Source organism: Crocodylus siamensis, chromosome 1 (genome assembly GCF_052110815.1).
Source record: "Crocodylus siamensis isolate JL-2025a chromosome 1, ASM5211081v1, whole genome shotgun sequence".
NCBI classification, from domain to species: domain Eukaryota; kingdom Metazoa; phylum Chordata; order Crocodylia; family Crocodylidae; genus Crocodylus; species Crocodylus siamensis.
In genome coordinates, this window is record NC_143395.1 from 180,304,948 (window position 1) to 180,323,108 (window position 18,161).

At 42.6% G+C, this 18,161-nt stretch overlaps 1 protein-coding gene across 5 annotated transcripts in view; it reads right to left on the reverse strand.

The window, feature by feature from the left end:
- Nucleotides 1–18,161, reverse strand: part of PUS10 (pseudouridine synthase 10) — a 58,306-nt gene that overhangs the window by 6,264 nt on the left and 33,881 nt on the right. For all 5 annotated transcript variants that reach the window (XM_090050117.1, XM_090050138.1, XM_090050098.1 and 2 more), the window contains 9 exons: nucleotides 17,231–17,292; nucleotides 14,292–14,337; nucleotides 10,923–10,987; nucleotides 9,613–9,698; nucleotides 4,383–4,508; nucleotides 2,058–2,114; nucleotides 1,080–1,156; nucleotides 939–994; nucleotides 684–801 (listed from right to left, as the gene is read on the reverse strand). In XM_090050117.1, the coding sequence (XP_089906243.1) occupies nucleotides 684–801; nucleotides 939–994; nucleotides 1,080–1,156; nucleotides 2,058–2,114; nucleotides 4,383–4,508; nucleotides 9,613–9,698; nucleotides 10,923–10,987; nucleotides 14,292–14,337; nucleotides 17,231–17,292 (693 nt within the window). The remainder of the gene's footprint in view (nucleotides 1–683; nucleotides 802–938; nucleotides 995–1,079; nucleotides 1,157–2,057; nucleotides 2,115–4,382; nucleotides 4,509–9,612; nucleotides 9,699–10,922; nucleotides 10,988–14,291; nucleotides 14,338–17,230; nucleotides 17,293–18,161) is intronic.

The following is an 18,161-nucleotide window of genomic DNA, read 5'->3' on the forward strand; positions in this document are numbered from 1 at the left end:
AATATACACAATTTTTGGAATAAACACTAAATAAAAGTAGTTTCTACTCCAGAGTACTCTGCCTGACAGAATACTCTTCCTTTGACACTGCTGCAATATGTCAAAACCTGAACCTGGAAGTAGTCATCTTACCATCTCATGTGTGTCCCTGAATGATACTTGGACCAATTCCCATGAAATCATAACATTTCCTTTACTTCAAGTACCTGGCTAAGGGTTTCTGTTTGTAGCATTCTGCAGAAACACTGCTTTGTTCTTACTGGCCCAAAAGCAGCTTTAGCAGGGGTTGGACAAAAGACTTAAGTTTTGCGTTAGTCTTCTCCTTATTCTGCTTGTTGCTTCCTTACATTACTACAGTAATGTGGAGGGCACACGGTGAAATTTCTACCTCTAAATGCATTTCCTACCAACTGATATCTAGTATAAGATCTACCTTCCTTTAGGCCAATAATGTTTGTTGGCCTGATTGAAGAAGCAAAACAGTGACTGTATATTAGCAAAACACGGACTTATCAGTCCAAAAGATACAGCAAAGGGGAGATGGGATAGGACAGTCTGCATAACAAAAGGATGAAAGGAACCCATAATCAACAAAACAGAGAGACAGAAAAACAGACATGGAAAGAGAGCCTACTCTTACTTAGGACAGGCATTCTCTAAAACTAAAAAGGAAACCTAGATACCTTTACATCATCTAGAAACGCAATATCTTCCTTTTGTATTGACTTGTCTGTCCAAATTAAGGCACTGTAGGTCTTTGTCTTTTCCTGCTCACCTTTCTTCATATGCCCAATTGCCTCCCTAAACAAAAAAAATCAATTGCACACAGAACATGTCAGAGAATAGCATAAGTGAGAATGTTTGCCGGCCCCTCCCCACCTCCAGCTTCATTTTTTTTTTTTTTCCTAAATCCCTTCCCAGTGATTACAAATACTGACCTGGTGACCAGCTGCAAATCTCGAACCTGTATTTTGTCTGATGAGCTATTAATCTTCTGTTAAAAAAAGAATGGGTTAAGAAGAATGCCCTGTTCCAGAGAACGTACATTTTCTGACTCTCTTGACATGTGAACAACATACCTGCTGAAGTCCCTTCATTTCCTCGGCAGTAAACTGTACTCTATGAGGATTCACCAGCTCAATTGTGAAGGGCCTTCCTGGCAACGTGCACAATGATAAAATATAGAAACATGCTGTTCTAAATTATTGTTTAGATTTGTGCATTAAGGCTGGGAGGTTTGAAAAAAATGCCCCTCCTGCTATGCAAACATGACTAGGGCTTATGGGTTACAGGGACAGGGCCATCAGATGGCAGGAAAGAAACAAGGGACATTTTTGGCTACTAAACCTAAGCATCAGCAATAAGTGCAAATTATGGCTTCCCAGAAGGCATCTTGTACAAGTGTCTGCTAATTAAAAAATAAAATAAGAAAAAGTTAATTAGCTTATTTTCTATCACCTACACCAATGCCCAGGTGCAAGACTATGTTAAATCCCATTCCCTCAACTAAACATCTGTTTTAATGACTGCACTTTCTGTACTTGGAGCCGAAGACAATCCCAGGATATGAGAAGCCTGGAATCAAACCACAGATTAGACAGTATCTGGAACAGCTCTTTGGGTTTTTTAAAATAGTTTTTCACTAAAGTAGCTTCTGCAAAGCTGAAAGCCAGTGGCCACTGGAAGTTCTATCAGAACGCATTAAGTACAAGAACCTAGTCCAGAAAGTGAAACAAGCATTTTTCCTAAATACAATGGTTCAAAACAGAATTACACAACAGAAAACAGTGTAGGAATTAATAAGACTTAATCATTTCAAATTTGGAAATGCCAAGGAAAACATTTACAAACTATTGATTTCTAAATGTTTCTATTTGTGCTGCCACGAAAATTAAGGAAAGGTCTTATTTTCAAGAAAGAGCATCAGTTTCTGTTAAAGCCATACATGCCACTAAAGTTAGCAACATACAATTTTAGAGTAAAGTTGGTGTCACCAAACAGCAGTTTGTTTGGGTAGCTTTGGGGCACCAGTTTTTTGGGGGGGTTTCCAACCTTACCTTTGCCTAATGTTCTCACATCCACATCTTCTCTTCCAGAGGATGAAAAATTAAAACCTTTCAAAACAGAAGTGAACATGGAATGTGATTCTAAAGTTAACATAGAATGTGATCCTAAAATTGAAAGGTGGACTGCCTTCTTTCTAAATCAGTTTGTAAGATTTCCAGGAAAATAATTTTAAGAAACAAACATAGCCTGCCATATATTTCAACGAAGTTGGAGACTGTGCCCCTGGTTTCTTGAAGAAACTGAAGGAGATGCATCACAGCTTTGACAAATAGTCTGAAAGATCAATTCAATCCTGAAAGGGACGCTCCTCCCTGGTAACCTCAGTCCCTGACCCCAGTCAAGGAGCTTGCAAAGGATCAGAGGAATTCCTGACCTCTAAATATGCCTGCTTGTTAGCTATACACTTGGCCAAGAGGAACTTCCAGTCCATTCTTAACCCCTGTATATTGTTTCTTCCAAGACATGGATTTGATTAGCTTGATATTTAATTTACTTCCTCAGATCCTTTCGCGAGTTAACCTTGGCCCAGGCAGTAACACCTCCATCCTTGCTAGAAAGAACATGGAAAAAAAAAATCACTGTTTTGATATGACAATAGCTTAGTGAATCTCTCTGCAGAGAACCCTGAAAGCCAGATAGGCTAATAATCTCTCTTCAGCCTGTATGGGGGAGTCAGAAGGAGAGCTATGGCTTCCTCAGTTTTAACTGCCAGGTTTGTGAGGACCAGCATCAGTAAAAATCAGAAGCTACTTTCTTATTGGCACTGTGTCCAGTAAAAGGAGAAACGTATTTTTTCAACATTAACATCCAGGGCTTTGTACTCTACTCCTGGGGGTTGAGCATGCTCCTTAGGCCTTGTCTAGACTTATTCTGCTCTGCCCACAAACTCCTGGCAGCAGACAGCAGCCAGTTACCGATCTGCCAGAAACTGGGTAGACTCAATGGCTTCCTGAGGTTCTGCTGCAGAGGCTGTGCCACAGATCACAAAGTGCACAAAGGGAAGGCATGAGCTGTGATAAGGAATGCAGCAGCAGGAGAAGGCATGGGGGTGGCTACACATCAGCTACCAGCTGCCAAACAGCAGCAGAAGCCTCACCCCACTTGGCAGTGATGGAATAACTCTGCTGACTGAAAGGAGGGCTCTGTCGCTATAGAGGAGATTTGGGTGTCAACGCATTCAAAGTGCTGCTTGGCAGAAATACAGTTTAAAACCAAAATGGATGCCCAAGAAAATATTCAGGAGTGCCTGAGACAGAGACAAGGCACCAGTCTTTCTGGATGACAGGGAAACGCCATTTGTCATTTGGCAAGTACGTTCATGCTTAGCTCACACTGGATAATGCAATGGGAAAGTAGGGGTACATCGATAGAGATTCTGGGGGCCAATACCAATAGCCAATTTTTAAGGAGACATATTGGCTGATACTGATCCCAGATCTGTGCGGGGCAGGAGAGTGGGTTGCAGCTGTGGACTGGGCTGGGAAGTGGTCAGGGTGGGCAGCAGCATTGGGAGGGGGCAATGGGGGGGGCTGCAGCCACCCCAAATTTTGCCATAGCCCCCCAATAGTCCCCCCCAAATTTTGCCATAGCCCCCCAGTAGTCCCCCCCCAGAGCCACCACTATCTACCCCAAGCACAGCCATGGACTAACACCCCCCACACACACACACCCACATGTGCCGGAAAGAGCCAGGTGCAGCCCTGGCCCCAGCCTGCAGTTGCAGCCCACCCCACGCAGATCCAGGTTCCCCCCTCCCAGTGCCCTCCTGGGGTGCGTGCCACGCTGTACTCCTCAACGCCTATATGCAGTGCAGCAGCTGTGCATATGCACAGGCATTTATCGTGAAATTATCAGTCACATCAGGCCAATTTCCGATACAATCAATTTTCTTTATATTGGTGCCGATCCAATATCAGACCCATGTATCGGTGCACCTTTCCTCTATGGGAAAGGATAAATTTTGAGACCAATGCAGGTGGTTAATATTTTCACCATTAATTGATAATTCATTTTTTGTAAAAAGAGCTTTCATTTATAAATTAAGAGTGTCCCATGGCTTGTAATAAAAAAACTATACACACTAGATCCATTTGAACCTACGGGATCAGTTGAAGAGCTGTTTGAAAAAAGGGGCAATAATGCCATTCAAAATAAAGATTGCATCCAATTATATACAACTCAGGCAACATGGAAGCCAAGGAAGGATAAGCCTTTGAAGGCCTTTCTGTAGTGACTGCTACCAAAGAGAGCAGCTGTGGTAGTTGCTCCACCAATTAAGGAAAATACTTAATCAGACAAAATCTTTTGACACTCACTGTCTGCTTTAAATTCTGTCATTAGGTGCTCTGAAATCAGCTCTTCCACTGAAGATTCCAGCTTTCGCTTTCCATCAATAATCCATGGAGTCTGTGGTAAATTCCTTGAATATTTGTTGTATCGTCCTGTCAGAAAACAAGTAGTTTTCCATGTATGAACTGAAATAACAAACGGGGGTTTCTGAATCCAAGTATTTCATAGTATGATCATCTAATCCCATGGGGCTTTTGCAAAAATAACATCACCAACGTTTATTATTTAAAACATAGATCAAGGGTGGGCAATTATTTTGGGTGGAGGGCCATTTACCCAGTACTGGCAGGCTGTCAAGGGCTGCATGGGTAGCCCCACCACTTGACAGGTGCCCTGCTCCCTGGTCACCATCTTGGAACTAATGTCCCAGGGCCAGCACTGGTGAGCCTACAGAGCGGCACAGGCTGGCAGGGGTCTGTGGAGTTGAGCTAGGCTGCACCAGCAGGTAGAGTGGGGAGCTGGCCCAGCTCCATAGAGCCCCTCCTGGCTGGGACCCTGTACTCCTGCCACCCTGCTTTGGGCCCCACCAGAGCTGGCCCTGGGATACCAGTGTGGGCCCTGTGCTCCTGCTGGCTCCCCACCCACTCACTCCCAGCGCCCCCCAGCCCCGTGGTACACGTGGGGGGCAGCGCACAGCCCTGACCCCCTGCTTGCCAACAGAGAAGAGGCTGGTGTTGAGCGTGGGGAAAAGCAGCCCCTTGCCCGCCCCATGGCGAGTGCTCCCTGCTGCAGCCACTCGCAGCCTACACAGGGCTGTCTGGAGCAGGCACAGGCAGCCCCACATGGGCTGCAAGTGGCTGCAGCGCAGAGCACCGGGCACAGGGCAAGTGAGGGGCCGCTTTTCCCCACGCTCAGCACCAGCCCCGTTGCCAGCCTGGGCCCTGCACTGGCTCCGGGCTCGCCCGTCGTACGGTATGTGGCAGCAGCAGCTGCGACCCCCCTGCTTGCCGTGCTTGGCAGAGCTGGCTGCTGCTGTCTGCCCCAAGCTCACATGCTAGGCAGCCCAAACACTGCCTGGCACAGCAAGCGAGAGAGCCACAGTTGCTGTTGCCATGTGCAGCCCTGATGGGCGAGCGCAGGGCCCAGGCTGGCAGCGGAGCCAGGTTACAAGGTGGTGCTGAGCACGGGGGGGAAAAGTGGCAGGGAAGGAGCTCAGGGAAATGTGGCCCAGGGAAAAGCTGAGCGTGGCGGGGGCCATGTGCCCACCCCATGGCCAGCGTCTCGCAGCCCCCATGAGGCTGCCTGTGCCTGCGAGCCCAGGCACAGCCCTGCGCAGGCTACAAGCAGCTGCAGCAGGGAGTGCCAGCCATGGGGCAGGGAGGAGCTTCTTTCCTCCATGCCAGAAAGGAGCGGGGAAGCAGCCCAGGGAAAAGCTGAGCATGGGGCGGGGGGAAGCAACCCCCTGCCCCATGGCCAGTGCTCCCTGCTGCAGCCACTTGCAGCCCATGCAGGGCTGTCTGGAACAGGCACATGCAGCCCCAGGCAGGCTGCAAACGGCTGCAGCATGGGGCACTGGCCACAGGGTGGGTGAGGGGCCGCCTCCCTGTCCCGGGCTCAGCTTTTCCCCAGGCCATATTTGCCCAGGCTCCTTCCCTACACGGGGTCCCCCACTGCCCCACTTCCCCTTATCTGTGGTTCCGGTGCGGGGCAGCCACATGGTCCCAGGCCAGAAGTTCCTGTCATTTTTGACAGGAACCAAGGCCAGAGAAATATTAATTTTCTAAATTCTTTAGAGTCCCCGCAGGCTGGACAGAATGGCCTCACGGGCCGGATCCAGGCCATGGACCACGTTTTGCCCACCCCTGATATAGATACTTGGATAGGGCACTATGGAAACACCTAAGAGGAACACAACACTATGGTGTTCAGTGCAGGTTTGGGATGTTGTGTGCTAAATGGAGTCTGGGAACACATCCTGAATGAAGAGGACAAAAAGAAATACTGTACAAGGATTCCTCATGAATGAAACAGAAACCTTTTAAAAAACAGTATATTTCCCAGTGATTAAAGACTATGTCAGAATGCACACACATATGGGATCCTGACTCTGAAACCATTAGGTTCTTTACACAGGTGTTTGGATGCCACTACCATATTTATTAGTGTAGCCTACCATATTTTCTTCTTTAATAAAATAGTAATCAACTGGAAAATATAATGCATCAATGCAGCTGAGGTCTTATACTGAGACAGGAAATTCAAACTTAAGGTTTCCATAGCAAATGTAACTCAGCAATACAACATACATGAGAAATTATTACAGCTAGCACCAGGTACTCAAACGCTACGTACGCATAAGGAGTCTTCAGTTACAGTTGCCATGGGGACCACAATTTTGATTTCTAATTTCTACACATCTATATACTAATACAGAAGTAGAAAAATGTGGCATCCCTCTCAATTGTGATGATAGGCATGAGTGTTGACAGCAAGAGATGTCACACTCAGAGTTGTCATATATAATTTCATCAAAGCAAAAACATTTCCCTGAGATGTGTCAAGTTCAGCGAAGTTTCAGGGTATGCCCACACTGAAAGCAAGCAGTGACTGCAGCTGTTACAGGCCATGCCAGTTACTGATAACAGCATAGCAGCATGGAACTCAGCATGCGCTGCAAACCCCACTTGAGAAACTGAGTAAATACTACAGCATTTATCCAGCACTGAGCTCTATGCTGCCCTGCCTACATTGTTATCAGCACCTGAACTACCCAACTGAGAGAGATTTCATGGATGTCTATACCTCTGCAGCTACACCTTTGACACAGACATATGGCTTGTAAGCTAAGACACTGGCCTAGGGTGCAAGCAACCCAAGTTCAAGTATTTGATCTTGGATTAAGCTGGGATGAAAAGCGCCTCTCAATATGAGAGAAAGCAGGGACTTCAACCCGGGTCTCCCACATCCCAGACCACCCACCCACACACACACTCTCACACTCCTGCTTCCTTGACTCAAAAAGCTCATATTTCTATTTTAAAATGGACATTGTAACAGTTCAAATACCTAAACAAAAACAGAGAAATGTGTGATGTTCCAATGGAGAATGAAAACCTAAATTCAAGATCCTGAAAGATGCTATAAATCAGAGTTGCCAGCTTCCAATCACAGACTTGTATCTGGTGTTAACAGACCATAAGGAGGACTCAATCAGGGAACAATCCTGATTTGGCTGGGAGAAGGAACAGATTATTTGAGAAAGATACATTTCTACCTCCAATTTTAATGTGAAAGATGAATATGAGCAATGGCAAGAACTGATTTATTAAAAAAAATTCCAAAATACAAAACTCCCACATTAGCGTAAAGTTAAATAGACTTCTTCAGTTTGAAATCTCAATTAAAAATACTTCAAAGCAGTTACAGGTATCATACCTGCCTCTCATGCCAATTTTTTGTGGGTTTAAGATCACATTTTCCTATTTTCACCTCCCCCAAATCATCTCTATAAAAGAAAAAAATCCCACACAAACAAATGGGGAAACTGACTAATGCTGTTTCTGTCACACAAATAATGAAATTACTATGTGCATTTGACAGTGTTTTTGCTCAAAATAAATGAGAGAGAGAGAGAGGGAGAGAGAAATAGTATTTTGCTCTCGTCTGTTTCAGTTCAAATAATCTCCACTGATACTTGTGACAATCGTGGCTTTAAAAAAACATCAGAAGTGTGAAATTTCCATTTAACACTGCAAAGTTAAAAGAATCAGGAAACGCAAAATTTAGAAGTCCTCAGAAGTGAGGACCAAAACTGGCCTCATTTACACTTCTGTCACATCAGACTAAGTCCACTGTAGTCAGCGGACTTGCTCAACTAGGGATTTATGCCAGCACAAATTGAGTAATTGAGAGGGACGAGGGGGACCTATCCCATGGTGAGAGGTGGCCTTGCCATGGATCACAAAAACAAAGCAAGCTCTCCTTCACAACACTAAACCCTCCACCCATTTGATCTCTCTTCAAGGCCCACCTTGGCAGCAGCCTACGTAAATAGACGGGTCTGGCAAAGGGCCTCAAAGAACAAATGATTTAAGTTATTTTGGATCCATTAAAGCACTCTTTGGGCAGATTGTAAGTATCAATGGTCTAAGATGACTTGTCAAGAGAAGTGACTTTTTGATATTCTTGTTTTATACTCTTTTTTCCTTTTTTATTTTAAGCATTCCATCTGCATACAGCAATAATACGCAGTCTTTTTCCATTAAGTTCCTCCCACAAAGGCAAGCTCATCTATGCAGGAAGAGAATGATGGACTCTTGAGGGCATGTGGTGTAAGTACAGACAACTGTAGAGGCCAGATTCAAGAAGAACCTCAAATACACTCTTCACCTATGCTATAAAGGGATTTGGGTCATCAGGCTTGGTTTTATAACTCAGCCAAACACTTGTGTTGAGAATCAAGGCAAAAATCACAGGCTTGGCCTAACATGAATGTTGTTATTCATACCAATCAACAAATATTGTTACATTCACACCGAATTGTGAGCATCACAATCAAACAAAAAATTCATCACAAGAGAACATTTTACTATTGTGGGATCTTCACAGGATAAAGACCCTCCCATAGTAAAGGTGGCCTCAAACTCAGTGCCAAAGCTCTTAACTTTCCAAGCTGCCTCCAACCGAGCCTCTTTAATAAGTTGGTGTACAAAGGAAGTGCATGTTTCTTCACAACAGCTTCTCCCTGTCTGCTTTACTGGAACAAAAAAGCAGCAAAGCAGGAAGGAAAAGCCTGAGGGTCACCTTAGCCTGGAAGTAAGCACTAGTTCCTTGCAGCAAACAGTCCCTCTCCTGAACTTAAGGAGGAGGCAGAGACAATCCTGACTCAGCTTGCATGCATTACAAGGTTGAGGCACAGCAGCCTAGCAGCCACCTCCAAGCAAGCTGGCGCTAGGTCCAATGAGAGGATGTGGGTACTGCCACAGCATTTAACCATCCCTGAATTTTAATTCACAGAATGTGAATGAGCGAGAGGTTTTGGTTTTAACAGAAAGTGACTTGCAGTGTATACTATTCAATAACATCTTCAGTGAAGTAACCTCTTTTCCTCTCATGAGACATTCAACAGTTTCACTTTTGCAAATAAGGTGATTTTTTTCCTTTTACTTATTCTTGGTGGCAAAGGAAGAATCCAACTGATCTGGCAGTAGGCACTACAAGACACATAAGTAAAAAGAGCAAAAAAAGAAAGGTTACCAGCCACAAAAATTGCACTGTTGGTGCACTGAATTTCCACAACAGTGCAGAAGTTCTTTGGTGCATTTGGGGGACATGGAAAATGCCTGCATAAAGAAAAACAGAAGACAAGCAATTTCAAAACATGATAAGGAATCGTTGTAGGAAAAAGTTATTCAAAGCAACTGTTTACAAATTTACAAAGCTCAATGATATAAAACTTCATTAATCCAAATGAACGACTGGGAAATCCTTTTCAGATAAGTGAGTGAATAGGCATGAAACAAAACTGAAGCTAATGCACTACAATATATACTTTGATAATTTATTTTGTCAACTGAGATTGTAATTTTACAACCTCCTAAGTATAATAGTAAAATCTATTGTAGTATATACTACAGAAATCATTAAAATTTTAATATTATTTGAAAAGTAGCTACAGAATCTGCTAATAAATCTTTTGTATGGGAGGTGGGAGAAAAGACCAATGATTTTTTGTGAAAATTCACAGCAAAGTGAATATCCGATCATTTCTACTATCTTGTCACTCATGATTTTATCCCTAGTCTCAGTGTTGGGAATGTTTTTTGTAAAACCTTGGCTTCTGAAGTCAGGGAATAAGGAGGAAAAAAAAAAATCTTCATTTTTGAAGAAGTTAGGGTTTGAATTTGAGGCTAGAAAAAAAATTGAGAGCTACAAACTTCAGGTTCAAATGCAAGAAGACTGACAAAAAACCCCCCAAATGTATTTAACTCATTATATACAAGATGCTTATCACTTTGAGGAACTTGACTCATGGTTTTTGAACGTTTGGGATAGGCAGTATTGCTATCATATCGTATTTTCCTTTTGAAGCATTCTAAATTTTATGCCAGCAGCGCACATAGTAATTTGCTGCTGATGCAACAAGGAACAGTGATAACCTGTACCCCCACCCTTGAGCTATACTTTTTTCCCTGAGATGCTCACTGGACAAAACAGCAGTAAGTCACCCTAACTCTATGGGTCACAATCTAGCTTTCAATTTGCAATATGCCAATCATAGAATAACCTTGGTGAGAGAGAAGCAGTTTCCATTTCCAGCATGCTCACTTCCCAGATCATTATGATCCAACTCAAACATTGAGAGACATTTTTAAAAGACAATGACAATACTCTGTCACCATCCAAATTCAAGTAAAGGCAACGTTTCCTAACCAATACATGCACACCTCAGTAGATTTTTAACAAGTAACAATCCTGGTATATATCTCTCTAATATTTTCCTCCCCATCTTAATTCTTCATAGAATCAGCCTAATACTAAGAACTACAGTTTCAACTTATACTTACTTACGGAAATCCTCTTCTTTTATCTTCTCCAAGGCCTTTATAACTGCCATTCTAGTGAAAACAGACTGCAGAGTGAAATGAAAAATATCTTTTATTAATGAGTCCAGGAAATAAGAACAGAATGAAGAGAGGATGTGGGTAGGGTAATTACATAATTTGCCTAAAGAAATAAAGACCACATATTTAAACAATAAAGATAATTTATACATGTGAAGATTGAGTTGCATGTTTTCCTATGTCAAAAATGTCTCCACCATCAACCTATACTAAGATTCTAGTCAATCTTTGTTCTTTCTTTTAACAGCACGGGCTGCTCAACAGTGCAGCTCCTATATAATGAAGTAACTTTACTCACATGCATAAAGCTACACAACAGGAGCATTTGCAAGAGCAGAGTCTGAGTACTTTTTAACTGCATGTTCAAGGAAGTATAGGAAAATAGAAACAGAGCAGTGGGACTTGGGCTGTTTTGGACTTCCTGTATTCAATGTCCTGTTGGTACAAAACACCAGCACAAATCATTTCCAGCAGCCACTGATCATTCACAGCACAGAATTTTCTTCCTTAGCATATATGTTCCTTTCTCATAAACCTGGGGTAGGACCGTCAAAAGCACCTAATTCTCAGTGACGTTCAATGGGACTTGAGCTCTTCAGATCACTTATGTGCTTTTAAGACTTCTACTTCAGACCCTCAGAAGGTTCACCTTGGAGGGTTCCACCCCTCCATTACCTGAGGGTAAATCTCCACTAGCTGATTCACCCCCAAAGATATGAAAGACTGATGGGTGTCAGCAAAAACAGAGGCTGGTAAGAGTTACAGCAAAAACACAAAAACAGAGGCTGATAAGAGTTACAGGGTTCAGGCCAAGATCTAAAAAGGAGGTGCTGAAAGTGAGACTCACTTTCAGCACCTCCTTTTTAGATCTTGGCCTGAACCCTGTTCCTTATGTATAAAATGAGAAACAAAGCACTCCCCTATGTCAAAAGGGTGAAGATGAACATGTTAAAAATCAGCAGGTGCTCAGATATTGCAGTGATGAGGCCCACATGAATACCTGAAGCAACTGTACTTCATAAATGTAAAAGCCTAAGATCTCCAAATTTAAGTCCCACATAAATACGGGATAAATTTCCCTCTTTCTGGCTGCAAAGCAGCACTCTGTTTATGCACCAATGTGCACACCCCATAGTAAGTATCTAGCTCTCTGTTGGCACATAAAACTGTGATGATACCTAGCTCTTAAGCTGTACTCGTCAAAGCACTGGACTAAGTTGGTCAGTATCATTATTTCTACATTACAGAGAAAGAAACTGAGGTACAAAGTAGGAGTGTGAGAGACTGTCCCAATGTTACTCAGCAGACAAGGGACTAGACAGACCAGAAAGCAAATGTCCTGAGTCCCAATCCAATGCTCTGTCTACTAGGCTGTGCTGGTACCCAAAATATCTAACTAAAAGTTAACCTTTCCCTTAATTTTTAGGCTTTGCCTGTGTCATGCTGTCAAATCCACTGTGATGACCATAATGCACCACTATGGACTGTCCCAAGTACTGTGGAAATCCTACAGAATAAAACAGCTGGCTTACCTATAGGAAACACTGATAAATATGTTTCCACTAAATAGACAGTTTTTACTTGATTTCCAACTCCAAAACAGGCTCTTAAGCAAACTTTAAATGGCATTTAAAAGCTATAGGTCACAGGGAATTATGTCCTTTGCATTTTGCTACACAAATACAACTACTATGAGAATGGATTCTTTTTCCTGCGAAGGATTTTGATTAGTCCTTTTCTTTTTTTGTCAAAGTTTTCCTTAGGAATTTTTCATGTTTCAGTTGAAAAGAAGTTTTGGTTGCCAACAGCCTTAATTTTTCAGCAAAGACAGAGGTTTTTCCACAAAAGTTTCTGTTTCATTTGAAATGCCCTTTACCATGGAAGTCTTGAAAGACAATTTTTGACACGCTGAAAAAAACTGACTCTAGGCACTACAAACAGATCAGTAGACCTTTGCAAAGAAGGGATTTCCACAAAGGCTTTGGAAAGGAGCACCCAGACTGAGTCAATTCCTGCATCTCCTAAATGCTGAGCTGAAACCTAGTCATAGGAGACTAAAAAGCAACTCCTGCCTCTAGCAGGTGCAGAACTCCATAAACTCAGTGGAATCTGTGCAGTTTTATTGTATGATAGAGAAAAGAGGAAGTGGAGGATTACTTGTAAATACAAGTACTATCCTGCAGTGGAAGAAAAAACTAGTCTAGTAGGGGTGCACGTGTGGACACCGAGATGTTTATTGGACAGCTAATTAGTCTACTGCTCAGCAAACATCTTGTGTAGATGTGCTCACAGAGTGCTTTATGCCATATATGTATACGGCTTGAATCCTGGTTAGACCCAAACCCATTTGTCTATATCTCAACTGCAGTGATTCTCAACCAGGGTGCCTTGGGATCCTTTCAAGGGTGCCACATAATGTTAACACTGTTTGTTAGGTTAGCTCTATTACGGGTGCAAACATGATTGACAAGATAAACCCAGAGATGTCAAATAGGAATCCATAGTGCCAAAATCATTGAGACCTGCTGTGGTCTTTCTGTGTTCTTAGCAACAGAAGAATTGTTCTACTATTTTTCCTCTAGTCAAAAATTGAGTGAAAACTCAGGGCTGACATCTTCTGAGGGGTGGTCTGAGCCTTTTGAGGGGTGCCTCGAATCTCAAAATGTTGAGAACCACTATTATAATGCAATATAAATAAACAGAGCAAAAGTAATTGAGAGAAGTTGACACTGCTAAGTACTACTCCCCTCTTAATGAACTAGTATGGCATAAGGAGGAACACTTGGTGAAAATACCATTTTATCACATAACTTAATTAAATGGAATAAAGTAATGATGGATACCTCCATTGTGTGAATCAGCCAGAAGTTAACTACTTCTTAGAGCATTAAGGAATAAGCTAGTCCCTGAAAGGCTCCAGACCTGAGAAGACCAGACAACTTTAGCTCATTAAGCTGCTAAGAGGCAAATTTAAGAGGTGTGCCTCTTAAATGGGAGAAACAATAAAAAGAAAGCAGAGGCACTCTTATATTGTCTTATCCTAAACCAACAAGACTATATCAGAATTCAGGGAAAGCTTTCTTTCTGAAGGTCTGGGGAACAGGTGAACTCAGGAAAACATACATGTTTTCGGAAAAGAAGCAAAGTTGTATCAATAAAAACAGAGGCAAACAAATGGAGTGAAGATATTTTTGGAGAAGAAAAGTTAGCAGACATTAAGGTAAGGACTGAAGTTCCCAAAAGTGGGTTTTTCTTGCTACTGACATTAGAATTATACACCCTGGAGAGAAAGAATTACCACTGAACTCCTACCTGTTTCTTCTTTGCTGGCTTGAAACAATCTGGATGTGCCGTAGCTCTAAATACAAAAATGAAAATTAACTGAAATGCTTACAATACTATCATAATAAAAATAGTAAGGACAAGACTTAACCTTTAGCAGAAATGCTCCACATATTTTACTCTATCACTCTACAGCCTCGGGCAGGCATTGTTTTATTTCACAGTCTTGTTTTAAACTGATGGCAAGAGGTGGCAGCGTTTTCAACTTTCTGACTGAACTTCTCTTTTTATCCATAGAACAAGTGCAATATGGACAGTAGCTATGCAAAATCTGCTACTGGTACCACCATCAGTATGTGCCTCAACTTTGAGTATGAGAAAAAGGGTAGAGCATTCAGCCTACAAAGATCATTTCAGCCTGCAACCTTTTCTCCAAGATGGTCAAGCAAGGATGACTGTCAGCTCCTTTGCCAAATGAACTAGCATCTCTAAATTTACATATTGCTCCTTCTCCTGTTTCTCATCAATATACCCTCCTGACTGGGTATGCCCCGGTGCCCCTCTGGAAAGAGATTCAAGAGGCTATTTCTAAACAGGAAAGCTCAAACTAATGCAGAAAAGGTAACATCAGAGACTGTTTTCTGTCTCTGAAACTCTTCAAAGGTAACTAACTATCTTTTGCTTCACAAAAGTGAAAACTAATCAGTAAAACTTTAGCCTCAGAGCCTTTCCTGGGTATTAAGTGTTTATAAAGGAAGCTGCCATTCCTATCAGTGGATATCTGGCTACAAACAGATGCTGCATTTGTCTTGGGAGAAAACATTTTTTCTGGGGACAAAGCACAGCCAGATGTCCATGCTTGCTGTCCCAGGAGAAACCCTAAAAAGGTTCCCAGGATACAAAGGTTTGTCCCAGGATACTGCAAAGTGCCTCTGAACAGTTGTCCTGGGACTGTATCACTGAATCAACAGCAGAGAAGTGGCAGTGCATTCAGCAGCTCACTATAGCCTAACTGGAAGGACGATGTGTCCTCACATCAATCTTGCAACTTTTGTTCCAGGACAAACAGAGGCACAACTAGTCCTGGGACAAATGTACCAGCTGTTCTTAGCCTCTTTTGATAGAATTAGACAACAATTATTTCTTGCAACAATATAGTTTTCATTTATTGTTGGTGGTCTGTTGGTTAAAGGGACAACAGCACCTCTACAATTTCCTCCAGTTAAAAAGGAACAGGTAGTAACTTCAGACCTATAGTTTCTACACAGAGAAGCTGAGACAAACAAGGCTGTTTGTGATAGATTGTGTCTCTTTTTCCAGAATATAAATATCACTCTTATTTTAAGCTAAATCTCCAAACATAAATTAACAAGAACAGGTTTAATGTTCCACCTGAAACCGAACATTACTTTTCACACATCCTCTGCAGAAGCAATGTGAGAGGTGACAGACTATTGTTGCCACACATGAAACTCTACTCAGAAAGGGTCAGGATGGCAACTTCCATGCCCAAGAAGACAGCTCAATAAAACAATTATTTTACTAGTTCCTCTCCTCCCCCCCAAAAAATAAATGAAACCCACCCACAGGTGCTGTTTAGGTGAAAGCATTCATTATGTGCCAAATACTGCACTTTCCTACCACAAAAGTCACCATCAGTTTTCAAACCCTGATTATCAGGATATCAGTTTTAACACAGTCATACAGAAATAACCTAAAATGCACCAGAAGTTATGTACAGCCATTCATAGTGCAGAACCCTCTAATGCCTGGAGAATTATCTACGAAAGTTCCATGAGTTATTGGAAACCATGCACACCAATGTATTAACTAAAGCTTTCCCAATGTTTTCTACCATAAGTGCAAAGACAAAGCAAGTGCTACAGGGTTCCACTTCCTGTACTCAGACCCCACTCTGCTGCAAAAAGGAAGGTAGGAGTAAAGAAACGAAGAGCTTCTGTACTACCTTCTCCTCTGCCACCCCCTCAATAGCAGTGTAATGCTAAGCATGCTAACTTGCTCTGTAGTAACATTTTCAAAAGAAGGCCACGTCAAAGGTGGGAAGGAAGGGGGACTGGAACCGACAATCTCACAAGGTCCCTTCCAGCCCTAAACTTCTGTGAATCTGTGTGAAGCAAGAGGTGAGAGCAAGCACAGAATCAGAACAAAGGGGTGGGAGAAGCCCTGTGGTGGTCCCCACATGCTTCAAATTTTTGGCTCAACTCCAGCTGCCAACATCTAGAATTGCAGACTATCCCCGTCCTCCCCAGGTTTGAGGAACCTGAGTAGTCAGGGCAATAAAGGAACTGATTCCATCCTGAATGCCCCCCCGCTCCCCATCCAGGTCACCTAACATCAAGTCCTGCCAGTTGTGTGAGAGACTTGTGAGGGATGGGGCAGCCAGGCAGCAATGGGTCTGTGAACCGGGCATTTGAGCCAAGGAAGTAAGAGCCAAGGGAAAGAAGGAGAAATGACAGGAAGACTAGAGAAGTATGCTCTAGTGTCTTGTGGGGACAGTGTGCTGCCTCCCAATGTCCTGATCAGAAAACCATATGATGAGGCTCGTTTCGGCTCAGATTTGATATCCATCAGTATCAGTATAACTATTAGCACATACAGTGAAATCAGATGAAAGCCTTTAAAATCTGAGGTAATTTTTACTATTTAAACTTGATCCAAACTTTCTCTCTTTAGTGGCTCAAATCAAATTTCTAGAATTACACAACCCTGAATAGTAACGTTCGCCATCTAAATCCACACCTTCCAAAATGTTGGGGTATTTGGTGCTCAGATTTAGAACTACCGTAAACTTCAGCTTTGCAGCTCATCCAGGATCTGAGGTCTGCATTCAGACTCATCTCTGGTCTACAAATACCATATATGCTGTAGTCAGTGTATATCAGCAAATGAAAACTAAAAAAGTTGCACAATAGTAAGATAAAGATCTTGTTGTTTACATTGCAACTTACAGGAAATGGCAATCCTCATCTGTTTCTGGGTGAGCAAAGACCACACTTACATCGAACAAGCTCTAAGTCAAAAAAGAAAGATAATTTGTCAGCCAAATCTGCAACAACTTCTTTCACAAAAACTTACTGAAATATAGGGAAACAGCAGGAAGGGAAGAGAGGAAGAATATGATGCAACCGAAATGGGAAACTGTTAAATGGGTCACTGAGAAGCTTTTTCAGCCCTACATCATGATAACATTTTATATTTCTATAGGACCTAAAGACCTTAAAACGACTTTACAGGCATCACTAACTGGAGTCTCAAACAGGCATCAGTCCCATTTTGCACACAGGAGAACCGAGTCACAGACAGTAACTACCCACAGCCTATTATGGTCACTAAGCCTAATGAATCATGGAAAAATTCCATCCCAGTCATTTTTATGAAAAGTTTATTCAGGGATTTAGTTTGCAGTGACTGGAGGCCTTTGAGGCAAAGGCGTTGCAGCCTAGCAGGCAGACAACAGTGCCAGGAACTCCAGAGTAATCACAATTCCACCCCCAATTCCCTCTTTGCCCTTGGGCAAATATGGCTCATTACCTCTGTTATTCAGATACCAACATACCTCAAGAGGGCTGTTGAGAAGATTGGCTAATATTTAAGTGCTCTGGAAATATATGGGACTAAAAAGTTACGCTACAATACTTCTTGGAGTAGTTTAGTGTCTGTGGACTGTAATGCTTTTGCTGTCTTATATTTTAAGAAATGTGTTTCTTTAAGTTTCCTTCAGTAGAACAGAGAGGTTCTCCATCCACGAAGGAAAAGAGAAGTAGTCTACCCCTATTTACAACTGCAGTTTCATGTGAGTTACCAGTTCCAGTTGAAGAGTGTGTGTGTGTTGGGGGGGGGGGGGGGGGCGGGCGATGAGACTGGTGGTATGTGAGGGGG